This window comes from Heloderma suspectum, chromosome 6 (genome assembly GCF_057233095.1).
Source record: "Heloderma suspectum isolate Gila_16-S chromosome 6, 16-S_ref, whole genome shotgun sequence".
Taxonomy (NCBI): domain Eukaryota; kingdom Metazoa; phylum Chordata; class Lepidosauria; order Squamata; family Helodermatidae; genus Heloderma; species Heloderma suspectum.
In genome coordinates, this window is record NC_139463.1 from 36,265,015 (window position 1) to 36,290,546 (window position 25,532).

General features: G+C 44.6%; 1 protein-coding gene across 2 annotated transcripts in view; it reads right to left on the reverse strand.

Moving 5' to 3' along the window:
- The window catches only part of DPYSL2 (dihydropyrimidinase like 2), a 90,448-nt gene that overhangs the window by 60,263 nt on the left and 4,653 nt on the right, over window positions 1-25,532 (reverse strand). For both annotated transcript variants that reach the window (XM_084803932.1, XM_084803931.1), the window contains exons 2-3: window positions 16,438-16,526; window positions 11,998-12,182 (exon numbers count right to left, since the gene is read on the reverse strand). In XM_084803932.1, the coding sequence (XP_084660058.1) occupies window positions 11,998-12,182; window positions 16,438-16,526 (274 nt within the window). The remainder of the gene's footprint in view (window positions 1-11,997; window positions 12,183-16,437; window positions 16,527-25,532) is intronic.

Genomic DNA, 25,532 nt, shown 5'->3' on the forward strand with positions numbered 1-25,532 from the left:
TGTACTTATTTATTTATTATAGAATTTATAGACTACACATCAAGCAATATTGCAGCAGTATACATCAAGTTAAAATATTAAAAAACACAATAACGGCAGAAACATCAATAAAACACTGGCTGGAGTTTGTCATTAGTCAGGAAACGCTTGCCAAAAAAGAAAATTCTCCAGCAGATGTCAGAAGCAAAGTAATGTAGGTGCAGGCAAGCTCTCATTTGCAAGCGTATTCTGTTGGGTGGGATCTGCCACATTAAAGTCTTCAGTCCTTTAGGAGTGGCCGTAGCTTAATGGAGGAGCACCTGCTTTCCATGCAGAACGTCCGAGGTTTGATCACCGGAATCTGCAGGTAGGGCAGGAAAAACTCCAGCCTGAAACCCTGGAGAGCCACAGCCAGTCAGTGTTGAGAACACTGGGCTAGATGGACCAATGGGCTGGCTCAGTACAGGAGAGCTTCCTGTGTTCCTGGTGATTTCTAAGCAGATCTCTGAACCATGTGGAGATCTCTGAGGTCTTCTGACGCAGGACCGCTGCTTCAGAAGTCCTCAGTGATCAGGCGGGATAATAACATGTGTCTTCAAGGATCCTGGTCAAGGATCCTAGTTATTCAAGGCTGTGATGTTCCTTATCCACTCCCTTTTTCACCTTGGGATGTTCAACAAGATGAATTTACACACCGCTTACAAGTGCCTTATGTGAAATGAGTGAAGCACAGGTTAGCCCCATCCGTCACTTCCCCAGCCGCCCCAGACAGCTGACGGTAAGTGGACTGACCTGTCACTGCATAAGCACAATCCACTCCTTGTGGCTGAGATGTAACTGTGTTTCAGGTGTCAGGAACCGGTGGGCAGCTCAGGAGATCCAAGATCACACTCTGTGGGAGCAGTTTTGGGCCTCCAAAGGGCTCACTGCCTACTCAAGGAGATCCTCAAGGAGGGGGATCACACCTGTGTGAACCTCTACCTGAATTCTACTCGGCCCCAAAGGATGAAGAAGGGCAGAGGGAGAGAAACAGTAAAAGTATCGCCACACACACATCTAGCTGTGGCGATATCCAAAGCTGATGAAACCAGGAAAGGAAGCTTGGCCATCTTCTGATTCAAATGCTGCCCTCATTACAGTGAACTGAAAGAGGGTTTTCCTGTCATCTCAATAAGGTGCTAAACTAGTCTCTTTTAATGGACAAAATGAATTAATATCAAGGCAGCCAGGATAACACAGACTGCACCTATCAGGGGTGATGAACCTCTCGCAGGCCAAATACAGCCCTCTGGGGTTTCCCAGATGGCCACACCCCTTCCCATGACCCCACCGCCTTTTCCTTTCTCCCAACCGCCGGCCGTTCAGTGGCTTCCCGGCTTCTGCAAGGGTTCTCCCCATTCTGAAAGGCAGAAAGGCCTCGCCTATAGCTTAGTTACTAGCAGTAAGAGATTTAACCTAAATTATGGTGGTATTTGGGGGGCCCTCCCTCTTTTGCCTTCAGCCCTACCCACCCCTGGAATGCGGGCCACAAGAACTTTTCCGCAACTGGATTCCGCCCTCGGGATGAAAAAGATGAAAATAGAAAATCTGTCTATTCCTAGCATAGACAGATTTTAGTAGCAAGCCTACTATGGAAACACCCTCATGCACTGTGGACAGACATGGTTATGGTTGTTTGTTTTTGAGATTGTTTGAAGTTGTTTTAGATATATGTTTCTTTTGTGTAAATTGTCTGTTCATGTGTTTTTAATGTAAACGGATTTTAATCTCTGTATATTGTATTTTTAATGTTTTTAATCTTTGTAAACCGCCCAGAGAGCTCCAGCTATTAGACAGTATAGAAATGAAGATGATGTTTGCACGTTATACTAAACCACGGTGGGGAATCTGTAGCCCTCCAGGTGTCGTGGTCCAGCACATATGGAGGGTGTGCCAGGTAGGCTAAACGGGAGGTAGGCGAACAGGTACAAGCCGGAACAAGTCCAAGCAGCCTTGTGATTACGTGCTCCCCACTCCTTGTTTCTCTGTGTGGCCGGGAGAAATTCAGAAGCTTTTGCTTCTGCATCTGATTAGCCACAGACTGCTACATCGCCCAGACTCAGAATTGTGGTTAACATTAACCATGGTTAGTTTAAACAAGCCAGCTTCGGAAACCACAGTTTAAAGGTGGCTTGTTTTAAACTACACAGTCCATTGGTCCAGATGACGCAATGAACTGCAGTTAATGAAAAGCTGAGGCAAAAGCCTCCTGTTCCACCTCACCACATGGGGAAGCATGCAAGCCAAAGACTCACTCAGGCTTGTTCCAGCTTGTGTGCACATGCTAAACGGTGGTCTCATGTGATGTGAGAAGCAGCACACAGTTTCCTCCCCTGGATCAGGGTTTGGGGAAACCAATTTGTCTGGGTTTGGGCAGAAAACAGGGTTTTACATAGCGCTAATTGGCCAGCTCTTGTATCAATCAGACAGATACACACCATACACAAAGTAGTACTTAAAATGTGTACACAACATATGCCAAACCACATTTGAATAGATAAATATCCAATGTGTTAGCAGCGGCAGGAGACAGACAGCTTGCCAGGCTGGAGGAGAGACGGAGAAAGGGAGCGCACCAGAACTGGAGGCTGTACATGTGAGATATTTCGGCAAGAAGGGGAGGGGGGTGAAGGGCAGAAAAGGAGACTGTAAGAAGATTCTCTATTTAGGTTTTAAAAAACAACAACAGTATCTTCAGTGATAGAGTCAAAGATTTTTCTAGTCCTGGCTTGTTGCTGCATAGTTTAAAACATTTTAATCTCCCAAGCTAGTTGCAGAGCTCTTTTCAAAAAGAGTTGCACTTTGAAGTTCAAATCTCATTTACTTTCAGAGGAAACCTCAGTAGTACCGGATTTCATTTGGCCCAAGGGCCATATTTTCCAACACCTTTTTGTAGTCTTACGGTGCCTGTTGCTGGTTTCAGCGAGGGACCATCAGATCCTTGGAGTTCTGCATCTGCTGAAACATCCTGTGACCCAAAAGAGCTCAAGCTTCCATGTCAGAGCCACTGAAATAAGGCCCTGGCCTGATACAGCCTGATATGAACTGGTAATCTTTGGTTTATCTCCTCCTCCTTTCAGAAAAGACACTCCCCACCTCCCATGCCAGCAATCTTTTTCCAGATTGAAAGAAAAAAGACCTAATAAATCCTATCACCATGACCAGATCAAAAAAAAGAAAAGAAAAAAAGAAATCTTCATGCAATGCGGAAGCATACGTGTAATTGTTAGCATAATTCCTTCTGTGCTAATTGGCAAGCTGCACTACGGGCTCAGTGCATTAATGCTTTGATCTAAGAAAGGGCCCCAGATAAATCCCAGCCTTAAAACAAGACATACAATTACACTAGCTAGAAAAACAATGCCGGAAATATTTGAGGGAGGCAGGAACAGCTACAGAAGTAAACTTAGAGACAATACACTGTTTGCTTTATTCTAGCTGCATTATCAGAATCAGATGCACCTAAGATGCTAGATTTAAGCAAAGGGAGGAGGGGGGACAGACTGGGTACCATACCCTTCACCAAGGCAACAGTGACTCCAAATCGCCCATGTAAATAAGGCCATAGAAATTCTTAGCCTCCCAAATATTTTTTACTAGCTTGCTGGAGGCTGGCGGAGGATGGATGGAGCGCTTCATTTCTACCGTGGGTGTGGAGGCTGGGGCTTCCCTCTCCTAGAAGCCCACTTGGCTTCTATGCTAGGCGCAAAGGAAAGACAGTGTGGCATCCCCCTTTCGCCAGCCCACTCACTCACCTCCATGCAATTTCTGGTCACCTGTGGTGACCAACCTGGTGCTTAAATACTGCTCTGAATTTAAACAGAAGCTCATCTGCTAGTTTGGCAGGGACACTTGAGGTGTTATTCAGCATTCAGATGCTTCTGAAGTTTTCTTCCCTGGAGTTTGGAGTTCCCAAACTGTTTTGTTAAGTGTTTTGTCTGGGCTCTGATGGATTTTAGTATTACTAGGCTTGTTTTAAATGTTATCTTCCCTTTCTTTTATTGTGATTTCACTGTATTATACTTTTTACAAAATAAATTGTAACTGAAGAACCTGGTGGGCAGAAAAGTGATGTATATATACTTTTAATAAACAGTAATAAATGTAACCCAATTTAAGAATCCTCCATTATTCCATTTTTTAATTTTCGAAATTTGAAGAGAGGGTTGTGCCATGCATACACACTCATTTTGGATGCGTGAACAGAAAAAAAAGAAAAGCAATAATCTTGGTGCAGTGGTACAATTGACTGTATCAAGTATCTTCTTATGTAGTGTGTTTTTTCCTCGAGTGCGCAGGAAAACTGTACAAAAAGCATCTTGATGCAATGCAATTTTATCAATATTGGGGGGGTTGCAATATTTTATCAATGAACCCATACACATTGGAATGACAATGAAGAGTCTCATGGCACCTTAAAGCCGTCATGCTGACTGGGGCTGATGGGATTTGGAGTCCTACAATATCTGGAGGGACACAGGTTCCCCAATCCTACCTTCAAGGCTAAGTATGTATATTATGGCAAAAGCTTCTGTGGAATGCAGTCAACTTCATCAGATATATGCCTACCAACTGAACTCTTATCACAAGCTGGAACGTCACTGCTAATTTGCTTGACTCATTGTCACAACCATGACAGACACCAAACTATACAATCTACTCTTATTCTGAAACCAGATAGAATGAACTTGAGTCCGCTGATGGGTGGGGAAGGGAAAAGGGCCATAGCTCAGTTGGAAAGCAATGCTTTTCATGCAAAAGGTCCTGGGTTCCTGACATTTCTACCTGATAGCTCAGATGATGAGGCTGCCCTAAACCTCACAGAGCCTCTGTCAGTCAAAGCAGAGGATACTGCAGGGTGAGGGACTTCTTTCAGCCCAGCCCAAATATGATTTCAAAGGAACTCTCAGGGGCCACATTCCAGTGGTCGGTGGGGACAAAAGCAAAAGGGGTAGGATCGAAAGTACAAAATCCCTGAGCATATTTAACTTGAAGTTCTTACTGCCAGGAACTATGCTTTTTTAAAGGCAGTTAGAATGGGAATAAAAGAATGGGAATTTTAGAATGAGAATAAAACTGCACAAAAGCCAGGAAACCAATGATCAGTGGTAGCGGGAAAGGTCTGTGCCCCTGGAGAATAAGACTGGAACACCATAAGGGCTGGATTCAGCCCCCAGGCTTGAGGTGCTCCACTCCCATCATACTGGGCAAAATGGCCCAATAGTTTTACTCAGATAAGGCAGCTTAATACATGGGTATGAATAAACAGTTGGAACCACAAGTTTAAAAGTTAATTTCCCACCCCCTTATTATAATTGTTTAATCATTTCCAATTCTTTGTCAGTTTCGACTCTTCAAACATGAGGGCTAGAATCTTATTTTCTAGAACAATCTCCATTTTTCAGTAAAGGGGGGCAGAGTATGCAATGGGACAACGTGACAGTATGCCCTCCATCTGCCAAGTGTTTGCTAAAGCTTGTTTTGGCAAAAACAAGAAGCCCTCTGCCCTTTCATTTCTCTAACCTTACAATTATCCAAGTGTTTTCATCCCACAGGTTATTAAAATAAATTAGCTTATATAACATATACACAGAGATGGACAAATGTAAATCATGTTAAATAACAGAGGCTTTATACAAAGTAGCAGGGCAGGCTCAAGACATTTTGGTGCCAGCGGGGAAAAAATCCAGTTTCATTTTATTTATTCAAAAATGCATTTGTTGCTTTTCTACCAAAAACTCAAGTCGACGTATATAACACACAGTAGGATTACCCACAAAATAACAAAACAGGAACAAAATCAAACAAAGCATTACAACCTAAACAAGCGTAGAACAATAAAACCAGGAGCCATAAATCAAAGGCTTTGTTAAAAAGATACATCTTCAGCTGATGCCTATAATCAGCTGCAAAGGCGCCTCACAGATCTGTCTGGGGAGGTAGTTTCAAAGGGGGGCCACCACCAAAAAGGCCCACTTTCTTGGTAGCCATCCACTTTGTGTCACCTGGCAGGGGCGTCTGGAGTAGAGCCTCATCAGAAGAACTAAAATATTGGGCAGGGTCATAATGGAGGTGGTAGTCTGCCCCCCCCCAACTTCTTTTAATTTGGAGCACAATGCACTACCATTCACATATGCAGCTTCCATTTGGTTTAATAGAGATTGTGCAGGCAAATTCGCCAGGTTTTGGCCAGTGGATTCAGATCTGTTTTCCATTCTGCTGTCTCTAACAGTGGCTGCTTTATTTGCCCTCATATAAGGGCCACTTGTGAGATTTAAAATGACATGTCCAGGCAAAGGGCATAAACCTGACCGTTAAATAGCAGCCCAATTCTAGAAGTGCGTGTCTTACACCACGCCCCTCACCTACTAAAAGCTCAGGTTTTGATGAGATGGGAAAAAGAGAGAAAGGAGTGTGCCAGAGTTGTGGGGCAGCTGGTGAAAATAATAAGGATGATGCATTATTATCATTATTATTTATTCGAATTTGTATATTGCCCAGTAGCCAAAGCTCTCTGAGCGGTTTACAAAAGATGGGCGGCGTACAGATAAAATCAGTTTAGACAGTATAAAACAATAATTTAAACAGCTAAAACTTATTAAACCATTAAGCAAGCTAATGACAATTTAGGGAGCAATCCTATGGCCACTAGTCAGCGGCTAGCTGGCAGCAGGATAGGTCGGTTCCTGGGTGCCACAGATCGGCCCCGCACTCCATGCCCACAAGAGCAGCATGAAGAGGCAACAACGGGGCGTTCCCGGAGGCAGGCCGGGGGCAGCAAGGAGGAGATCTGCTCCTCACCACTCCTCCGGGCCAGGCTTGGAGGCAACTGTCGATCTACACAGGATTGCTCCCTCCAAATCTAAAACAATAAAACAGTGTGCTACTTTGCGGAATGCATTTAGCCCTCAAAGGCTTTGATCGGGCCTCCAGGGGGAGGGCATTCCACAATTGGGGCGCTGCAGCAGAAAAAGCCCTCTCCCACGTCCCACCATAGTGAATGTCTCACACTGGTGGGATGCAGAAGATAGCCCCTCCAACAGATCTCAGTGCCAAAGTCCCAAGCTACTTAGGGCTTTAAATGTCATCACCAGCACCTTGAATTCCGACCGGTAGCGTATCGGCAGCCAGTGCAATTCCTTTAAGTCTGATGTTGTGTGATCTTTGCAAGATGTTCCAGTCAACAGTCTAGCTGCTGCGATGCCTAGGCCAGATTACTGTGATGTGTAGTACATAGGGCTGCCTTTCAAGACTGTTCAGAAACATCAGTGTGCGCAGAATGCTGAGTGCAGAGTGCTAGAGGGTGCAAAACAATCAGATCATGAGGCACTGTCTATACTGCACCAGGTGCACTGGCTGCCAGTGCATTTCCAACCCCAATTTAACATGCTGGTTTGAGTCCATGTTATCTGAAGGACCACCTTCACCCTAACCAACCTGTCCGCTGTCTGAGCTCAACAGCCAGGATTGTCCTTGTGTGCCTACCTTTGAGAACAGCTAGACTGGCAGGTACAAGGGATAGGGCTTTTGCAGTGGTGGCACCACACCTGCGGGTAACTCCTTACTATCAGCTGGGGTGTATCAGGGCAGGCCCCATCTTTGCAGTCCTTCAGAAGAGCCCTAAGGATTAATTCATTCCCAGCAGACTTTTCCTAATTGTTTTACAGGGATCTGCATTGGAAATCGTTTCACTGAGCGACTGACTCCAATGCTTGCATTTGGCTGGTTATAATCCAGCTGTTTGGCTTTTATTAGTTCAGTGCTTAATTGGGATTGCAGTTATGCATTAGTGCTGTTTGATGAGTTTTGTAAACTGCCTATTCTGAAGATGGCCATAAGCAACCTTAAATAAATAAAACTTACACCACCTTGGGCTCCTCAGGAGGAAAAGCAGAGTAAGAAAATACTGTTGCCTCCTTCCTTTTTACTTGTTTATGATCCATGTTTACAATCCACATTTGATGCAATCCTACATATTATTCACTCAGACATAAGTCCCACTGCGTTCAGTGGGGATTATTCTCTATCGCACTTTTTTTTTTTTTTTTACCTTTTTCATTCAATTTGATAGAAAAGAAATTGCTTTCAAAAAGGAATTCAAAGAAGGAGAAATTTCAGAGAAATTCTCATGGTTTGGGGTTCTTGTGTGTACCTTACTTGTGAGGTAGCTGATTACTGTGCATACGTGTCCTGTCTGTCATTGTACAGTAATCTCTGGCAACCTATGGCAGCCTGTAGCCCCCTCAGCTTCCCACACTTCAATTAAAGCCATCATGAGGAAGACATCCTGAGGCGATTCCTCCCATGGGGCTTTTTCAGTTCAGGAAGTGCAGGTGGCCGGGGAGGCTGCAGAGCAATGGAAAGAGGTGTAATAAAGACAGAAAACACACACTGCACCCTCAGCCGCCTCGCAGTGATTAGGTACACTCAAAAATACCACCAAAAGAAATCCAACATTCTGCCTCAGAAAAGTGGAAGCCTCAACACAGCTGATGCTGTTGCCACCTACAGAAGCTGTGCAGTAAACCAAAAACCCTTAAGAAAAAAAAAATGTTGTGCGACAACCCCTGCCAACAGTGAGCCCTGCCTGTGAGAAACGGCTGGAGAATTTCTCCTCCCCTAGGAGAACTTCGGTGAAATTGTCCCCACAATTTCTCTGCCCGCAAATAGGCTGGAGAATTTTGAGAGGCCACTTGTGCTCAGCTCTATGCAGAACCTCTTTCAAGCCAAGGTTCTTGGCTTGAAATCCATTGCAGAAAAGCTGCCTTCCAGTGGGGCGTGGGGCCAAATTACAGGAAAAAAAGAAGAAGATAAAGGTCTAAACAGATTTTATGTTTGTGGCAGAACTTATTGGTCTCTTGATGAAACCAGGTTTGGGGACATTGTTCTCCTCTGACTGAAAGGAAATCAAAATAACAAGAGGCAAAAACTCCCAGAACCATCTTGCATATAGAACAGTCTGGAGTAAGGAGGAGTAGTAACTACTGGGAAATCACCAGTAAAGGTCTACAAGATCTTATGTTTGAGTTTAATGTTCTTACTAGAGCTGTGAGCAAATGGCCTCTCAAAATTCTCCGGCCTATTTGTCGGCAGAGAACTTGGGGGGACAATTTCACCAAATTTCTCAGGGGAGGAGAAATTCCCCCACAGTTTCTCACAGATAAGGCTCACTGTTGGCAGGGGTTGTAGCCCAGCTTCTGTTTTGTTTTTGTCTTTCCTTGGGGTTTTTGGTTTACTGCACAGCTTCTGTAGGTGGCAACAGCATCAACTGTGTTGAGGCTTCCACTTCTTTGAAGCAGAATTTTAAATTTATTTTGGTGGTATTTTTGAGCTCACCTAATCACTGCAAGGTGGCTGAGGGTGCTGTGTTTTCTCTCTCTATTACACACCTTTCCATTGCTCTGCAGCCCCACAGGCCACCTGCCATTCCTGAACTGAAAAAGCCCCATGGGAGGAATCACCTCATGACGTCTTCCTCACGATGGCTTTAAGCGAAGTGCGGGAAGCCGAGGAGGTGACAGGCTGCCACAGAGGTTATTGTACAATGACAGAGAGGACACTCATCCGCACTGCTCAGCCACCTCACAAGTAAGGTAAGCACAAGAACCCCAAATCCAACCCATGAGAATTTCGCTGAAATTTCTCCTTTGAATTTCTTTTCGAAAGCCGTTTCTCTTCTATCAAATTGAAGGAGAACCGTCAAAAAATAATGTGGGAGAATTTTTTACTGACTAGCTCTTACTGACAGTAACTAAGCCTTGGGAGAGGCATTTCAACCTTTTAGAACGGGGGGAAAACTGAACAAATGCTGCAAAACCATCAAACAATCGGTGGCCGGGGGGAAAGTTCAGGGCCAAATGTGGCCCCCAAGCCTGAAATCCTGCACCAGGCCGGCATCAAGGGTAGGCCTGGTCCCAAGGGCCACACGCCCACTGTCAAGCACACCCTGGACTTGCTCCCCCTCTTCACCATTGCAACCTGCTGTTCACCTGCCTCTCACCCTGGCCCAGTCAATGGTGGCGGTCAGGAGCAGTAGATGCCACAGCCTACTTGCTCACTGGCTTTCTGCCTGGCAAGCAAGTGGTAGCCATGATGAGAAAGAGGAAGAGGAGCAATAGCGGCTGGTGACAATGGTGAAGGCAGGCTCACTGAGGCAGGGGGCCCATTGAGGGTGTCTTGCCTAAGGGCCCTTAAAAATCTGCACTCCGGCTCTAGTGCATGTGCTTAGAAGTGCAGCCTTTGGCTCTCATTTCCATATGAAGATTGCTTTTTCACCTTCACCAGACGTCCAATTTGACGTCTCGGTTCATTTTACAGCAAGCCAAAGATAAGAAAGGGAGATTGCAGGTCTCTGTTCATGACGGTATTAGGCTAACAGGCAGCAAGTTCAGAAGAAGCTGGCTCCCAAGAGGGAGAGATTACAGAGAGATGTAATTTTAAGCCACAATAATTGCTCTGAAAGATAATAATGAGGGGGTTGCGCACTTCAAAACATGGAATGTCAACAGATCATTTCCCTCCAAGATGGTGAAAGGAAGGAAGAGATTACCAGCTGGAAATTTCAGAGCTTCCAAGCTGAAAGCGTCCAAGGGAGTCGGAGAAAAGTTTCTGCAGTAAAAACAAGATTCCAAAAGCTGCATCTAGAAAAACCCAGATGGATGCGAGCTGCAAACACTTTACTGAACTCCAGATTTAAAAAAAAGAAAAAAAGATGTCAGTGATTAATTTGTGGAGATTCATTTTAAAAAGGGGCCATATTCTATGTATTGTGATGGAAGAAAGTATAAAATTAGCTGGGGGACGGGGGGGGGGGATCATGCAAATCTGCATATGCTTGCCCAGTTTCCTTAATTAGTTCCAAATGCTTACAGAAACAGGCATCCTGCGCTGTTTTGGCAGTAGCCAAAGGCCAACGTTTTCTTAGATTTTGTAGATGCAGAGTCATTTGCATATCTGCATACCTGGAAGACATTAAAAAAAGTCACCACGTGCAGGGTATCAACTTATGCATCTCGCCTCTGCGCTCCAGGAGTCTTTTTTTGTATTACAGAAATCCAACTGTGTACCAGTTCCTGAGATTACTATTTCGCACATTGGAGGCACAACTGCCTGGAAGCCCATAAAAAGCAACATGATAATCAGCTAATCAACCCTGAGGTGAAGGAATGAAAGAGGCAATGGAGGGACACTGTGTAATTTGGAAAAAAGTAAGCGGGGGGGATTAGGCTCAATTCAGACTAGGGCTGAAGTGAAACCGCCCTCCCTCTGCATTTCAACACTGCATTGATAAGCAATGGGGGGTTATCCCAGACTGCATAACCTGGGATAATTTCCCAGGTTATGCAGGGAAATAACCTGCATAATATTATTATGCAGGTTAATAATACCTGCATAATTATTATGCAGGTGACACGACTGAACGACTGAACAACAACAAAATTATTACCTGCATAATAATACAGGTAATATATTACCTGTATTATATTACCTCAGACTGCATGTGGGACTCACATGATGGAATGTCCCTCCATATGAAAAAATAAATAAATCCCTGCATGTAAAAAACTAGCAGGTCAGCGAGGGGAAAAAAGTTATTGCCTAACCTTTTCCACTGCTAGCTTTCTATGTTCGGGGAATGTTCAGGGAATGTATTTATTTATTGGTATGGAGGAACATTTTATCACGTGAACCTCCAACTGCAGTCACAACTGGCACAGCCCAGATACAACTCTACCACAAGAACTTGGGCAGAGTCTCATTTTCTGCTCTTAAAGGTTTTTTACTTTATAAAGGGAACATTGGGTCAATGCACCATTTCCATCCACCAGACCCCTTACTGATTATTTGTAGCTTGTTTCAACCAGAGCCTTTTCCTTATTTGCTCTAGGAGCAGCATGCTCTCTCGCTCTTTGCTCTTCTTCCATATTACAACTATTGATTTTTGGCCTACTACATTTAGATTTGATAGAGAGATCTTACTGATCATAGTGGTGCCTCCAGCCAGAGCTGCTTTCGTTCCTTGGAAGAAATCATCGGAAGAGGTCATCCCCTGGTCAGGCATCTGGAAGCGAGTGTGGACGTCGATTCCTCCAGGGATCACCATCCGTCCGTGAGCCTCAATGGTCTTCACTCCCCCTGGCACGATCAGGTTCTCTCCTATTTGTCTGAGAAAAGACGTTTCAGGCAGAGTCTGATGCAAATGCCATAACTGCATGATCGGAGTCAAACACACGCCCAAGGGTACCTCTAAACATCCATGAGACTCTCCCCGCATTCTACATTTCTAGAACTTTCCAGCAAATGTGACTAGCCATGTGGTCGCACAAACAGCAGCTGTTTTGAGACATCTACACAATCCCCAGGGGAAGCATTAAAACTAGCATTAAAAAATTGTTTCTTTTACACTTCTGCTTCACCAGCCATCTTCTCCATCACCCACCCGTGGCCAAATAACCTCAAAAGAAGAAGTTGTGTGTGCTGGGCTGTGAGCTATTTACATTTCAGAAGAATTGGGTATTACTGAAGAAGGCCCATGTTCAACACATATCCTTCCCTTGAAACGTCAAAGAGCCCTGTAAAGCAGGGATGGGCAACTTGTAACTCTCCAGAAGTTGTTGGCCTACAACTCCCATCAATCATAGCCAGCATAGCCAACCATGAGGGATGACAAGCGTTGAAGGCCAACATTTCTGGAGGGCCATAAGTTACCCACTCCTGCCGTAAAGACTTAACAAATACCTCAGCCAGCCCAGCTAACAGGAGAAGAAACTCCACATAAGGGAGAAGGCCTGAGGATTTACCGACTCACACTTGTCCCTCATTTTACAAGCTCAAGCTGCTGTACCAGCAAGAGGAGTCCTTTTCAGCATTTTGGGGGAAGAAGAGGACTTATACTGAGCTGAGGATTTCTAAAGCATTGTGTGTGTGTGTGTGGGGGGGGTCCTCTGATGGATTCCACCCACACCCTTTCTTGTTTGTGTGCAGTGTACTCTCCTGGAGGAGTACTGAAGAATCTGTACTGTTGCTTAATACATGTTGCAAGGTCTTTATTTATTCAACAAATTTGTGAAAAAAATACCCCTTTGAATATTCGATCTGCCTTATTTTTCCTCCCTTGAAACAACTTTATGATTTTAGAGCCACACAAGGTAAAATATTTGAACTGATCTGTGACCTGTGCTAGCCAGTTGGCAGGGTTACATAAACATTGGTGCCTGAACAGGAACTTGAACCCTGGACCTATGTTTACCAACTGGGACAGTTATACACAGGCTATGGGTGCAGCTGTGGCCCCACCTACCTTTAACTTTGGCTGTGCCCACTTTGGGCCTTGAACCCACCTATGACTTAGCATGCAGCCCCTGGAAGGTCAGCCATGAGAGAATTCAGCTCTCCAGCTGAAAATAAGTTCCCTGCCCCAGATTTTGATCTTGCTGCCATTCTGGAAAAGCCTCCAAACCTGAGGTTAGATTTTGTGCATTCTATGAGACCATTCATCCAAGAAGCACATTAAATCTGCACATGTGGTTGCTACCAAATTTCTGCTGTGAAGAAAGCGCTCGTGTTTTAAGGGCTTTGTTGTTGTTTTCAAATGAAGTTGCATATGGCACATTATAATCAATTATAATCTGTCTCTGTCAGAGACTCCTCCAACTTTGAATATTGAGTTAAAGAACAGATGTGTTGAACATGTAGCCCAGACAGTCAACAATCCATGTATAACCATCCTCCATTCTTTCTCCTCCCCAAAGTAATTTGTATTCCAAGGAAGTCTGGATTAAGTTATTATTATGTCAGGAGGTATGTGCGATCCCTAGTCCCCAAGGTCTCCAAAAGAAGACAGATTTTTTTTTCTCGGGGGGGGGGGGAGAGAGAGGTTCAATAAAAGTGAAGAAAGTGAGGAAACGTTGAAATAAATTTCTTCACCTAGAAATTAAGCTAGGCATAGCTGGTGCAGATAATATGGCTAAGTTTGCAGAAAACGTTGGAGAGCATTAAAAAAATAATAGGACACTCAAACACACACATCTAACAGTGAGGGAAACACATAGACACATAATCACTCATGGGGCAAAGACCATGCCACAGCACAACAGCAAATCCCTGGCATCTCTAATGAAAAAAATGATTTGGTAACAAGTGATTGTCTCGACCCAAGACCCTGGAGACCAGCTACCAGTCAGAGTCAAATATTGGGTCAGACAGACTGCCTGGTATAAGGCAGCTTCCTATGTTCCTATGAGAATGGATCCCATGTCCAATTTTTAGCCTGGACACTTTCATGGCTGGAATTCTTAAGGGATGCATTTGACCATGAAGGAGGTACTGATCTGAACTGGAGTTTACTGCTCTGGCTTTCCCAGAGCTCTTGCTGCTGGATTATCAGTGTAGACCTGAAAATGCAGTAAAAATAACCGAGTTTCCTGCATGCCAAGCTGGGTCACAAGTTGAGTTGCCCATTCATCGCTTGGGTTGGGATAGCTTACAACAGGGTCATTTAGCCTGGCAGCCAAATTCCATTTTGGAGAAGCTTTCAGGGGCCACATTCTCCTAAGGCTTAGTTACTGGCAGTGAGAGCTTTAAGCTAAAATATGCTGGTATTTTTGGCTCCGCCCCTTGTACATTCCTGCCCCACCCATCACTGGAATGCAGCCCACGAGAGCTTCTTCAAAATGGAATTTGGCCCTTGGTCTGAAAGGAGATTCAGTACTGCTGGTGTGCTGGGACAGTTGCAACCATTATTCGCAAAGCATGGGAGAGAGAGTTTGTGTTACCAAGTCCTTCTTAACAACCCAATTGCATAGCCAAACATTCATTCATTCATTCATTCATTCCATTTCATTTCTGTACCGCCCAATAGCCGAAGCTCTCTGGGCGGTTCACAAAAATTAAAACCAAACGTCACACAATAAAACAATTTAAAAGATATAGATTTGATAACATTTGATAACACGTCCATATTTACATGCGTGTCAAGGGCTCCTTGGAGGCCTCTCTCAGTCTAATCCAGTAGCCAAGTCCAGACACAGACAAAGGGATTCTTTTCAAAGCTTTATTCCCCTTTTACAACTTCACAACTCTACTGTTAGCAACTAGATATGAGCAGCAGAGTACCTATGCCCTACGTTGGAACAGTTGGTCCTCGTTTGAAAGGGAATTACTGGCAGACCCCTGAACTTAAGGACTAGGGAGAGTCCCTCCCCTTTTCCCTTGAATCCTCTGGGCGCAGCCATCGTTTGCGCGCCAACCGGGCACTACGCCTCCTTTCTGCGCCCTCCATTTGGCGCCGCTCTCTGCGTCGGCGTCGCGCGTCCATCAAGTCTGCTTCCCGCGCTATGTCACTCCCAGGACTGCTATCTAAGCTAGGAATGCTGGTGGGAGGAATCTCCGTCAGCTGTTGGCCCTGGGAAAGAGGAGCGTGCTCCTCTTCCAGGAGCGACTCCTCTTCCTCAGAATCAGAACTACTCTGGGATTCTATGGGCTCAGTGTCCACCCTGACAATGCGTAGCGCACAATCCTAAGCATGTTTATTCTGCAGCAGATTCCACTGAATTCAACGGGACTTACTCCCATGTAAGCATGCACAGCCTTAGAACACTTTAAAAAATAATCTTTTTAAGGGAGGGGCTCAGTGCGTTAGAGCACATGAAAGTCCCAGGTTTGATCCCCGGCTTCTCCAAGTAGGGCAAGGAAAGAATCCTGCCTCAGACCCTCAAGAGCCACTGCCAGTCAGTGTCGACAATACTGGGCTAGATGGACCAATGGTATGACTCAGTATAAGGCATCTTCCTATGTCATAGAATCATAGAATAGTAGGGTTAGAAGGGGCCTATAAGACCACTGAGTCCAACCCCCTGCTCAATGTAGGAATCCAAGTCAAAGCATCCCTGACAGATGGCTGTCCAGCTTCATCTTGAATGCCTCCAGTGTGGGACAGCCCTAGGTAATTGGTTCCATTGTCGTATTGCTCTAACAGTCAGGAGGTTTTTCCTGATGTTCAGCCGGAATCTGGCTTCCTGTAACTTGAGCCCATTATTCCGTGTCCTGCATTCTGGGATGATCGAGAAGAGATCCTGGCCTTCCCCTCTGGGACAACCTTTCAAGTACTTGAAGAGCGCTATCACACGTGTTCCTATGTTGCTAATCTTCTATCACTTACAATACTAAACAGCAGTTATCCATTTCCCCTAAACCAGAGATGGGGAATGTGTAACCCCCCCCCAGATGTTGTTGGACTGTAACTCTCATCACTCCTAGGCTAGGGCTGATGGGAGTTGCAGTCCAATAACATCTGGAGAGCCACCCAGCCCTGCCCTAAACTTTGCCATGTGGCTAAGTTACCCACCGCAGTTTATTTTATGAGATTTAACATTTCCAATGTACGATCCCAATGCAAAAACAAAATTGCTGGTTACTTACTTTATCAACCCATCTTCCATGTAAATGTCTGCATAGAAAGACTGGTCATCGTTAACTATTTTACCACCCTTGATCAAAAGGCGATCACTCTGAAACAAAGAGACATCAAACAATTACTGGTTGACAGTATGTATGCAGTGCCAGATTAAAAAGCAGAGGCATGGGAATCTATATTTGAATTATTCAGAGGGTGTTCCATATAAACAAGTCAACTATTGTACTTTCAACTGGAAAGATAAAATGACTCTTCAGAACTACAGACAGATACCTTTCATCAATCTAACCCTCAGTAAACAGTAAATGCATGTGCTCCAGTAAAAGAAAAAAAAGAGGTTACATTTACAGGGCTTGTTCACCTATTTTATTAAGCTACACCCAAAAACAATTAAAATAAAACCTTTTCGAAGATTCAGCTACTGCAAAGCGACCATTTTACAGGAGGCAAATTAACCATTTCCCATAAAACTTTATTTCAGTTTAGATGTAAGCTTAGATTCCTAAAGACATCCACAGAGGATAAAGTCATCACTTGGCTTATTTCAAGTCAACTGCAATCAACAAAACTGACCAAAAGTCTGTTGCCATGGGACTTGCAATACAAACAAGCCTTTCAGCTCCGTTCTAGAAAGGGTTCAATTGAGTAGATATGCCCTCCCTTCTAATGCAGCTACTGTATATTGCAATGAAAACAAATCCACACACAGTCTCTAGTTAAGCTGGAGAAGAGGGGAAAAAAGGTAGAAAACCTAAGCAATTGCATTTTACGCCAATGAAAATGTTATGGTGGTAGAAACTGAAACATTAAAATCGCAGTAGTAGTACAGCTAGCAAACTCCACCTTGGAACATCATAAAGAAAACATGTTTCCTTTTCACACTGTACACCAAGGGTGTGCAGAAAGTAGATCTGGATCTAGTGGTAGATTTCTGGGCAATATGAAGTAGTTTGGCAAAGATCCCTGACTCCCAATTGTTTAATAACAGCAAACAACAAAAAGACACAGCTGCCCTAAATTATGCTGCTGAAATGATGAAAGCTTGGACTAACCAGGTGAGGATTTTTTATGTGGAGTGACTGTGAGCTCCATTCAGTTCTGCTACTCCAAACAAATTTCTGGGCTCAGGATTCTTTCATTCTAAGTGTATGCCTTTTGCGCCAGGCTCTGATTGGTGGATCTAAAGATTCCTGTTGTTGTTTTTTAAAGGGGGGAGACCCCGCAAGCCTGAGGTTGGCCCACTCCCGCTGTCCACTGTAAGCTAGGGGCAGGTAGAAAGTCAACTGGGATCTGCTGTAGACCTCTGGATGATCTGCTGTCGATCAATGAGGATTTCCAGCTCCCCAACAATTCAGTCATAGCAAGATAGATATATAGATATATCTGTTAGCTTAAGTGAACCACATCTTTCCCAGCCTCAGTGTTCCTCATCTGCAAAATAGGAGCATAAGCTGATTGACTTTGAGCAAGTCTTTTTGCAGCTCTGCTGGCCAGTTTTAAGAGTTTTGTATTAGAATCCCTGATTCTAACTCGGATATAGTATCTCGGATGTAGACCTGTATTTTTGTATGCAGGTCATCCCAATGTATGGCTCGTGGGGTGCAGAAAGTAAATGGCTCTACCAGCAAGCACCACTTTATACCTGGCTCCAGCCCCACCCCAGCCACTATTTTGTTCCTTGTTCCAGCTGGCAGAGCAGAAGGTTCTATTATTATTATTATTATTATTATTATTATTATTATTATTATTATTAAGTAAATCCCACAAGCCTGAAATCAGCCCTTCTACAGTAGGCGATAAGTTACGTTTTTGGTTGCCGCCTCTTTTATCATTAATTTTGTGGTTGCATTGCATATTTTATTCATACATTTGCCTCCCTGGAATCTATTGCATACAGGTTGGTATATAAACGTTTTCAATACCTTAAAAAAAAGTGGAAGAAAGGAGCGTATATGGATGCTGCAAACATTTTCAAAGACATACAACTCTGCTATAAAATGAGAACAGCCAGGCATGAAACAAAGAGAGGGAAGGGGAGTGGTCATAGATCAGAATGGAGAATACATGCCCTGCATGCACAAGGTATGAGGTTTGATGCCTGGAATCTGCCTGATGCTGTGGAGATGCAGTCACCGGGTGCACTCCAGCAACTTTGGACTTCAAGTTCCATATCCCCAGCCAGAGTGGCCAATGGACATAAGAACCTAAGAACATAAGAAGAGCCCTGCTGGATCAGACCAAGGGTCTGGCATTCTGTTCACAGTGGCCAACCAGCTGTCGACCAGGAACCCACAAGCAGGACACGAGTGCAACAGCACCCTCGTGCTGTGCATTCGTGTGACAGGAATGCTGGGAGTTGTAGTCCAAACATCTGGAGAGCACCAGTTTGGGAAAGGCTGGTATGGAGAATCCTAGGCGAGAAGGATTGACACTGGCAATTTCTACCTCCCCAGGTGAGATAGGGAAGGAACTATGAGAGGAGATGCAGGTGAGAGCTGGGAGGCCACGAGTGAGAAGTGTAACTGCCAGCCTGTGTTCGCAGGCTAATTGTGGAGAAGATTTATTTATATTTGTTAATATTTTTGTATTGTGCTTTATTCTCTCTCCTGTTTGGTACTCAGTTGTTGGATTAGTTTAGTTCTACTGTTTTATTGGATATTATATATATATATATATATATACGTACGTACATACGTACGTACGTTTCTACTATGCATTTATCTGGCAACATTGGGGTTATTTGCAATTGTTTATACTGCTTTTTTTAATATTGTTCTATTTATTGCTGTTTGATAACTTGTAAATTATATTTCTTGTTGTTTATTTATTGTGTTGTGAGCTACTTTGGGCACAATTTTCTGGAAAAGCGGGATACAGATAAAAAGAAGATGGGCTAAGGCAGCAATGTATGCTTATATATGGGAAACAAACAACATCCCTTTAGAATCAGAAAGGGAAGAACTGTACCTTCCAACATGAGTATCACTGAGGTGTTAGCTTATTAAACCTGTTCAAAACTCACAACTGCAGCACATTTAAAATATTGATTGATTGACTGATTGATTGATTGGATTGTGAGGTTGCCTTACAGGGCAGTGTCCTCTCTAGACCTCTGATAAACATGTAACAAAATTGCGATTCCAATAAAGTAATACAATATAAAATGCAATCTAGAGCTTCGGCTATTCAGAGGTATAGAAATGTAATAAATAACTAAATAAACTACACACAATGAAATATCAAAAGCCAGAGAGCAATAACTACAATTAAAACATGCCTAGCCCAAACAAAACAATGACTACATCCAATAACCAGCACTCCCCAAAACCTTGCAAGTTCCTGAAACTAGGGGCCACCACCCAAAAGGCACCGTGTCTAATATCTGCCCACCTAACTGAGCTTAATGGTGAGCCAGTGAGCAGAATCTGGGATGATGAACTTAGGGCAAGGGCTTGCCCCTAACTAAAGGCTCACTACCCCAAAACACCCTTGGGCTCACTCCTAAAGCAAGAGGCTCCAGAGCTCAAACCTGGCCAAAAATACCTCCTCTTACCTGAAACTCCTTTATCCCAATTCCAAACTTGGAGGATGATTGGCCTTGGTTTTAGTAATTCGTTTTGAGTTGAGCAGTTGCTAAAGGATCAGTATTAGGTTCCCTGCTCCACACAGACATCACATACGTGGATTGGGGGGGGGGACACACCGGCCATGAGTCACTGGTATTACTGAGGAATGGCTGTGCACACAAAGGACACTTCCTCACCATCAGGAACCCTGATAGGACAAGAGTCGCTGATCACAAGGACTGGTGCTATACAGAAATGAAGGACCACTTTCCCCAGTACCAACCAATCCAGGATTTAAGATTGGCCTGGAAGGCTTTGCTTGTGCTACCCTTAAGGAATGTCACTTGTGGGTCTACCACACAAGACAGAGCCTTCTCAATGGGGGCACCCAAACTTTGGAACTCCCTTCCAGTAGAAATTTGCCTATTCCCCCATGCTGTTGTGATCCAGGCGCCAGTTAAAGATGTACTTATTTGTACAGACTTTCCGGGTGTAAGCAGGGTTTTATCTGTTTTCTGGTGTTGTAGTGATGGTTTCACTGTATTTCATTGTGTGTTTATAATGTTAAAGTTTTGGTTTTACCGGCATTCACGTGTTGTATTATTTTTATAAGGGCCGTAAGCAGCCCTGGGCTCCTTCCAAGGAAGGATGGGATATAAATAAATATAGCCATATACATGCTGGGCTTTTCTCACTAACACTGTAGACTTGGCTGCCTAAGGGACATAGCCAGTGAGCACATCACATTACCTGAATGGGTGGGGGAGTTCCATCTCCGCACACCTATTGGCTCCACTCACTGAACAACTGTAACCCCACAGCCTCCATCAACAGCAACACAGGCATCAGAGGCTGATGAGTCCTTTGTTGCACATCTCAGCAGCTGCCTTGACAATACAAGCACGGGCCTCTTTGGCTCTCCACCCACCCACATGTAACGGAGCAGCAGATGCACTGTCAACAGGACCAGGGTCAAGGATAGGCATGACCGAGCACCTGCAGAGGGCCCACCCCGCAGCAGGGGCCCACTGACAAGAGCCCCCTGGAGTTGCTCCTCCTCTTCATCATAGTTCACCTGCCTCTTGCTCTGGCCCATACAGCAATGGTGGTGAGAAAGTGGAGTGATGACGACAGTAGCTACTTCTCCACCTTCTCACCACCGTCACTGTATGGGCAGTGGGCTACTTGTTCTCTGCCTGGCAAGCAAGGAAATGGTAGCCTGGTCAGGGGGCCTTGGGCAAAGGCCCTCAGAAATCTGGAGACGGCAATGCCTGTCACAGTTCTTCTCTTATTTATTTTCCCTCCTCTTTGCCGTCTTGTTTGCCTGAGGTACAAGAGGGGCAAATTTGGACAGAGCCTCCTTCTCTGCTCCCTCTAGGCCCTAGTTCTCACTGAAGGACGTGGGCCGTATTGTTTCAGACTGCATGGCGTGACTGCACACTCCTCACTAACAAACAATAATAATGTACATGGAAAACTAGCATGTCAAGGGGAAAGATTCAAGGCCTACCCATTTCCTTGACATGCTAGTTTTCTATGTGTGACAATTTAATTATTATTATCAACAACAACATTTTAAAACAACAACGATGTAGCAACATTCAATGACCAAGGTAATTCCTGTGGTCAAAATAACAAAGAGTCGTGTGGCACTTTAAAGATTAATATAAAGATTAACAACATTTTGTGTTGTTATTGGTATTGTACGCTGCCTAGAGTGGCCGCGTAGCCGGCCAAATGGGCCGCTAATAAATCTAATAAATAAATAAATAAAACTGTTACTATGGCATACATTTTCATGGACTGGAATGCACTTCCATGAACGCTTATGTCATAATAAGTGTGTTGGTCTTTAAGGGACCACAAGATACTTCGTTGGTTTTCCTGCAATGGAGTATAATACAGCTACCCCTGTAGAAATCGATTCATGTCATATTAACATACAGTCTGGATTATTATAGGGCTGACAAAATGCCATACTGCCAGACTATTGTCTGGGGCTGGCTAGAGCATATTACTTTGGTCCTATTCAATCTCCATTGGCCACAAACAGTTTCCAGGCCCAGTGCAAGGTTCAGGCTCTCTCACCTGTAAAACCCTAAAAAGCTTGAGACCTGGGTACCTTCAGAACCACCTTTTCCCATTCTGTCCTGTGCAGCCCCATCAATATCAGAGGTCCTACTTTGGCTTCTCAAACCAACTGAAGGGCCATGGGTGTGTCTAAGGGTCAGGGCCTTTTCAGCTGAGGCACCTACATTGTTAATTTATGTAGGCACTTCCTGCCCTACTCTTCAGCACACACCATCCCTTCTCTACCAGCCCACTTAGTAGAAGGCAGAGTTTTGTTTTGCTTTTTACTAGCCTCCTAAGAGACTAATCACCCACATTTCCATACTAGCCACAGAGGAGAGGAGTTCCCCTCCTATGCAGCCAGAACAGAAGATATGAGCCACTTGGCAAGTCAGTAAAAAAGCAAACAAACAAAAAAACACCTTATTGCAGGCTAGTAGTTTTTGCAGGCTTATTTACAAGGCCGAAGTAAAAGAGATCATTCCAGTGGTCTCTCTACCATGTAGGTAGCTAGACAAGGTAGGTTTTAAGGCACATCAACAAGTAAGCCATACATTTTTCAGTATTGGTGTGTTTTTCTACAGATTCTGCTACCTGTACACAATAAGGACATCACAGAAATTGTTGACTGAAAAGAGGATTCCGCAACCTTCCCCTTATGTGTTGGAATGAAACTCCCATCATTCCAGCACAGCCACTGTAGAGGTTCAGGGTGGGGAAGCCTGCTCAAAAGTAATCCTTCCACCAGGACAAAAGGAGAAGGAAATCTAGTCAATTTCCTCTAGTGTGGCCAATAATGGCCCCCCAATATAAAGTAATATACTAATGTGCAATATACCAATTCATGGATGTGAATTGCTCCACTTTTTAAAAATATTTTCATGTTTTTCTGTAAACATTAGGTTTTTATTGTATTTTAATGTATTGTTTTAATCAATTTTAATTGGTTCTGTAAGCCACCTTGAGTGCCGTTTTTTGGTACAAAGGCAGAGTACAAATAAGATACATAAATAGCTGCAGGATAGCTATTAGTCTATGACTAAGACATGGCTGGAGTGACATTTAAGTATCCCAGCCACATGGGATCACCTGGACCTTTCCCATGGAATGGACACTCCCTCCCCATCCTCTCAGCATTGTGGCAACACTGAGGTCTGGATCTGCAAAATCCGCCACTGCCCATCCAGTTGGGTCCTTTAAATGTTGCTCCGGCCATGCAGGAGCTGCTCATAGATGAGCGGGTTACCCTCACAGTGGGCAGGTGATAAAATGCTCTGGAACCCAAAATAGAAGAGATGGCCTCTAATCAAGATCCCAACAATCTTCCCGCCCCAACAGTTCACAAAGTTTGGCCAGCCTTGGTAGCCAGATAAAATACATGCTCAAAAATGACCCTGCCCTGATGGGAGGGCGCTGGGCCTTGTCCCTGGTATCAGGCTGAATTTTGTAAATACATTCAGAAAGCTGTGAGACACCTTACTATGAGGGAGGGGCCACAGCTCAGGGTGATAGAGCACATGCTTTGAATGCAGAAGACTCCAGGTTTGATCCCTAGGAAAGAAACCTGCCTGAAACCCTGGAGAGCCGCTCCCAGTCAGCGGCAACAATACTGGGCTAGATGGACCAAAGGTCTGACTCGGTATAAGGCAGCTTCCTGTGTTCCTATGAGTGTCTCCAAGGCTAACATAATGTTGGAGAGATCCCAGTTTTCCCAGAAAGCGGAGTTCTTGCACTGAGCTTGTTTCTGCAGAATAAAAGACGTACTTGCCAGTGAGTACATTTGTGGATCCCTGCCCTAGCCTCAAAATGGAATTCCCAAACACGTATGTTTTTAGGACAGGGGTTTTATTTTTTTATTTCATTTCATTTCTATACGGCCCAATAGCCGAAGCTCTCTGGGCGGTTCACAAAAATTAAAACCAAACGGCACACAATAAAACAATTTAAAATATAGAGAACATTAAAGCCACAATATAACAACGCAACCACAAGAAAACCTAGCAGCAGTGCAGGAGTTTAAAATACAGATTTAAAACAGCAAAGATAAAAATTTAGAAAGCTAAAATGCTAAAATGCCTGGAAATAAAAAGGTCTTCACCTGGCGCTGAAAGGAATACAGTGTAGGTGCCAGGCGAACCTCACTAGGGAGCTCATTCCACAGCCGGGGTGCCACAGCAGAAAAAGCCCTCCTCCTAGTAGCCACCCGCCTCACTTCCTTTGGCAGGGGCTCACGGAGAAGGGCCGCTGACGATGATCTTAAGGTCCGGGCATGCACATATGGGAGGAGGCGATCCTTCAGGTAACCTGGCCCCAAGCCATTAAGGGCTTTGAATGTTAACACCAGCACTTTGAATCGGGCCCGGAAATGGACTGGCAGCCAGTGCAGCTGGAAAAGTACTGGCGTAATATGAGCTCGCAGGACAGTCCCTGTTAACAATCTTGCTGCCCTATTTTGGACCAGCTGAAGTTTCCGGACCGTTTTCAAAGGCAGCCCCACGTATAACGCATTGCAGTAATCCAGACGAGAAGTTATCAGAGCATGGATAACTGTAGCTAGGCTATCTCTGTCCAGGTAAGGGCGTAGTTGGTATACCAGCCTAAGGTGATAGAAAGTGCTCCGTGCCACTGAGTTCACCTGTGCCTCAAGTGACAGTTCTGGATCCAAGAGCACCCCCAAACTATGAACCTGATCCTTTAGGGGAGTGCAACCCCCTCCAGAACAGGTTGAATATCACCTAACTGGGCAGACGAACCACCCACTAACAATACCTCTGTCTTGTCTGGATTGAGTTTCAGTTTATTGGCCCTCATCCAGTCCATTACCGTGCCCAGGCACTGATTCAGAATAGCCACTGCCTCACCTGGTTTTGATGAGAAAGAGAGGTAGAGCTGGGTGTCATCCGCATATTGATGGCACCTCAGCCCACACCTCCGGATAACCTCCCCCAGCGGTATCATGTAGATGTTAAACAGCATGGGGGATAAAATAGAGCCCTGTGGAACCCCATGGCACAATTGCCATGGCACAGAGCAATAATCCCCCAGCACCACCTTCTGGAATCAGCCATCCAAGTAGGAGCGGAACCACTGTAGTGCAGTGCCTCCAACTCCCAACCCAGACAACCTATCCAGAAGGATACCATGGTCGATGGTATCGAAAGCTGCTGAGAGGTCCAAGAGAATCAACAGGGTCGCACTCCCCCTGTCCCTCTCCCGGCAGAGGTCATCCCACAGGGCGACCAAGGCAGTTTCCGTTCCAAAACCAGGCCTGAAGCCCGATTGAAATGGATCTAGATAATCCGTTTCATTCAACAGTGCCTGGAGCTGTCCTACAACCACCTGCTCAAGCACCTTGCCCAGGAAGAGGATGTTGGCCACTGGCCTATAATTGTTAACATTCTCTGGGTCCAGGTTAGGCTTTTTCAGGAGTGGTCTAATTACCGCCTCTTTTAAAGCGGCAGGCA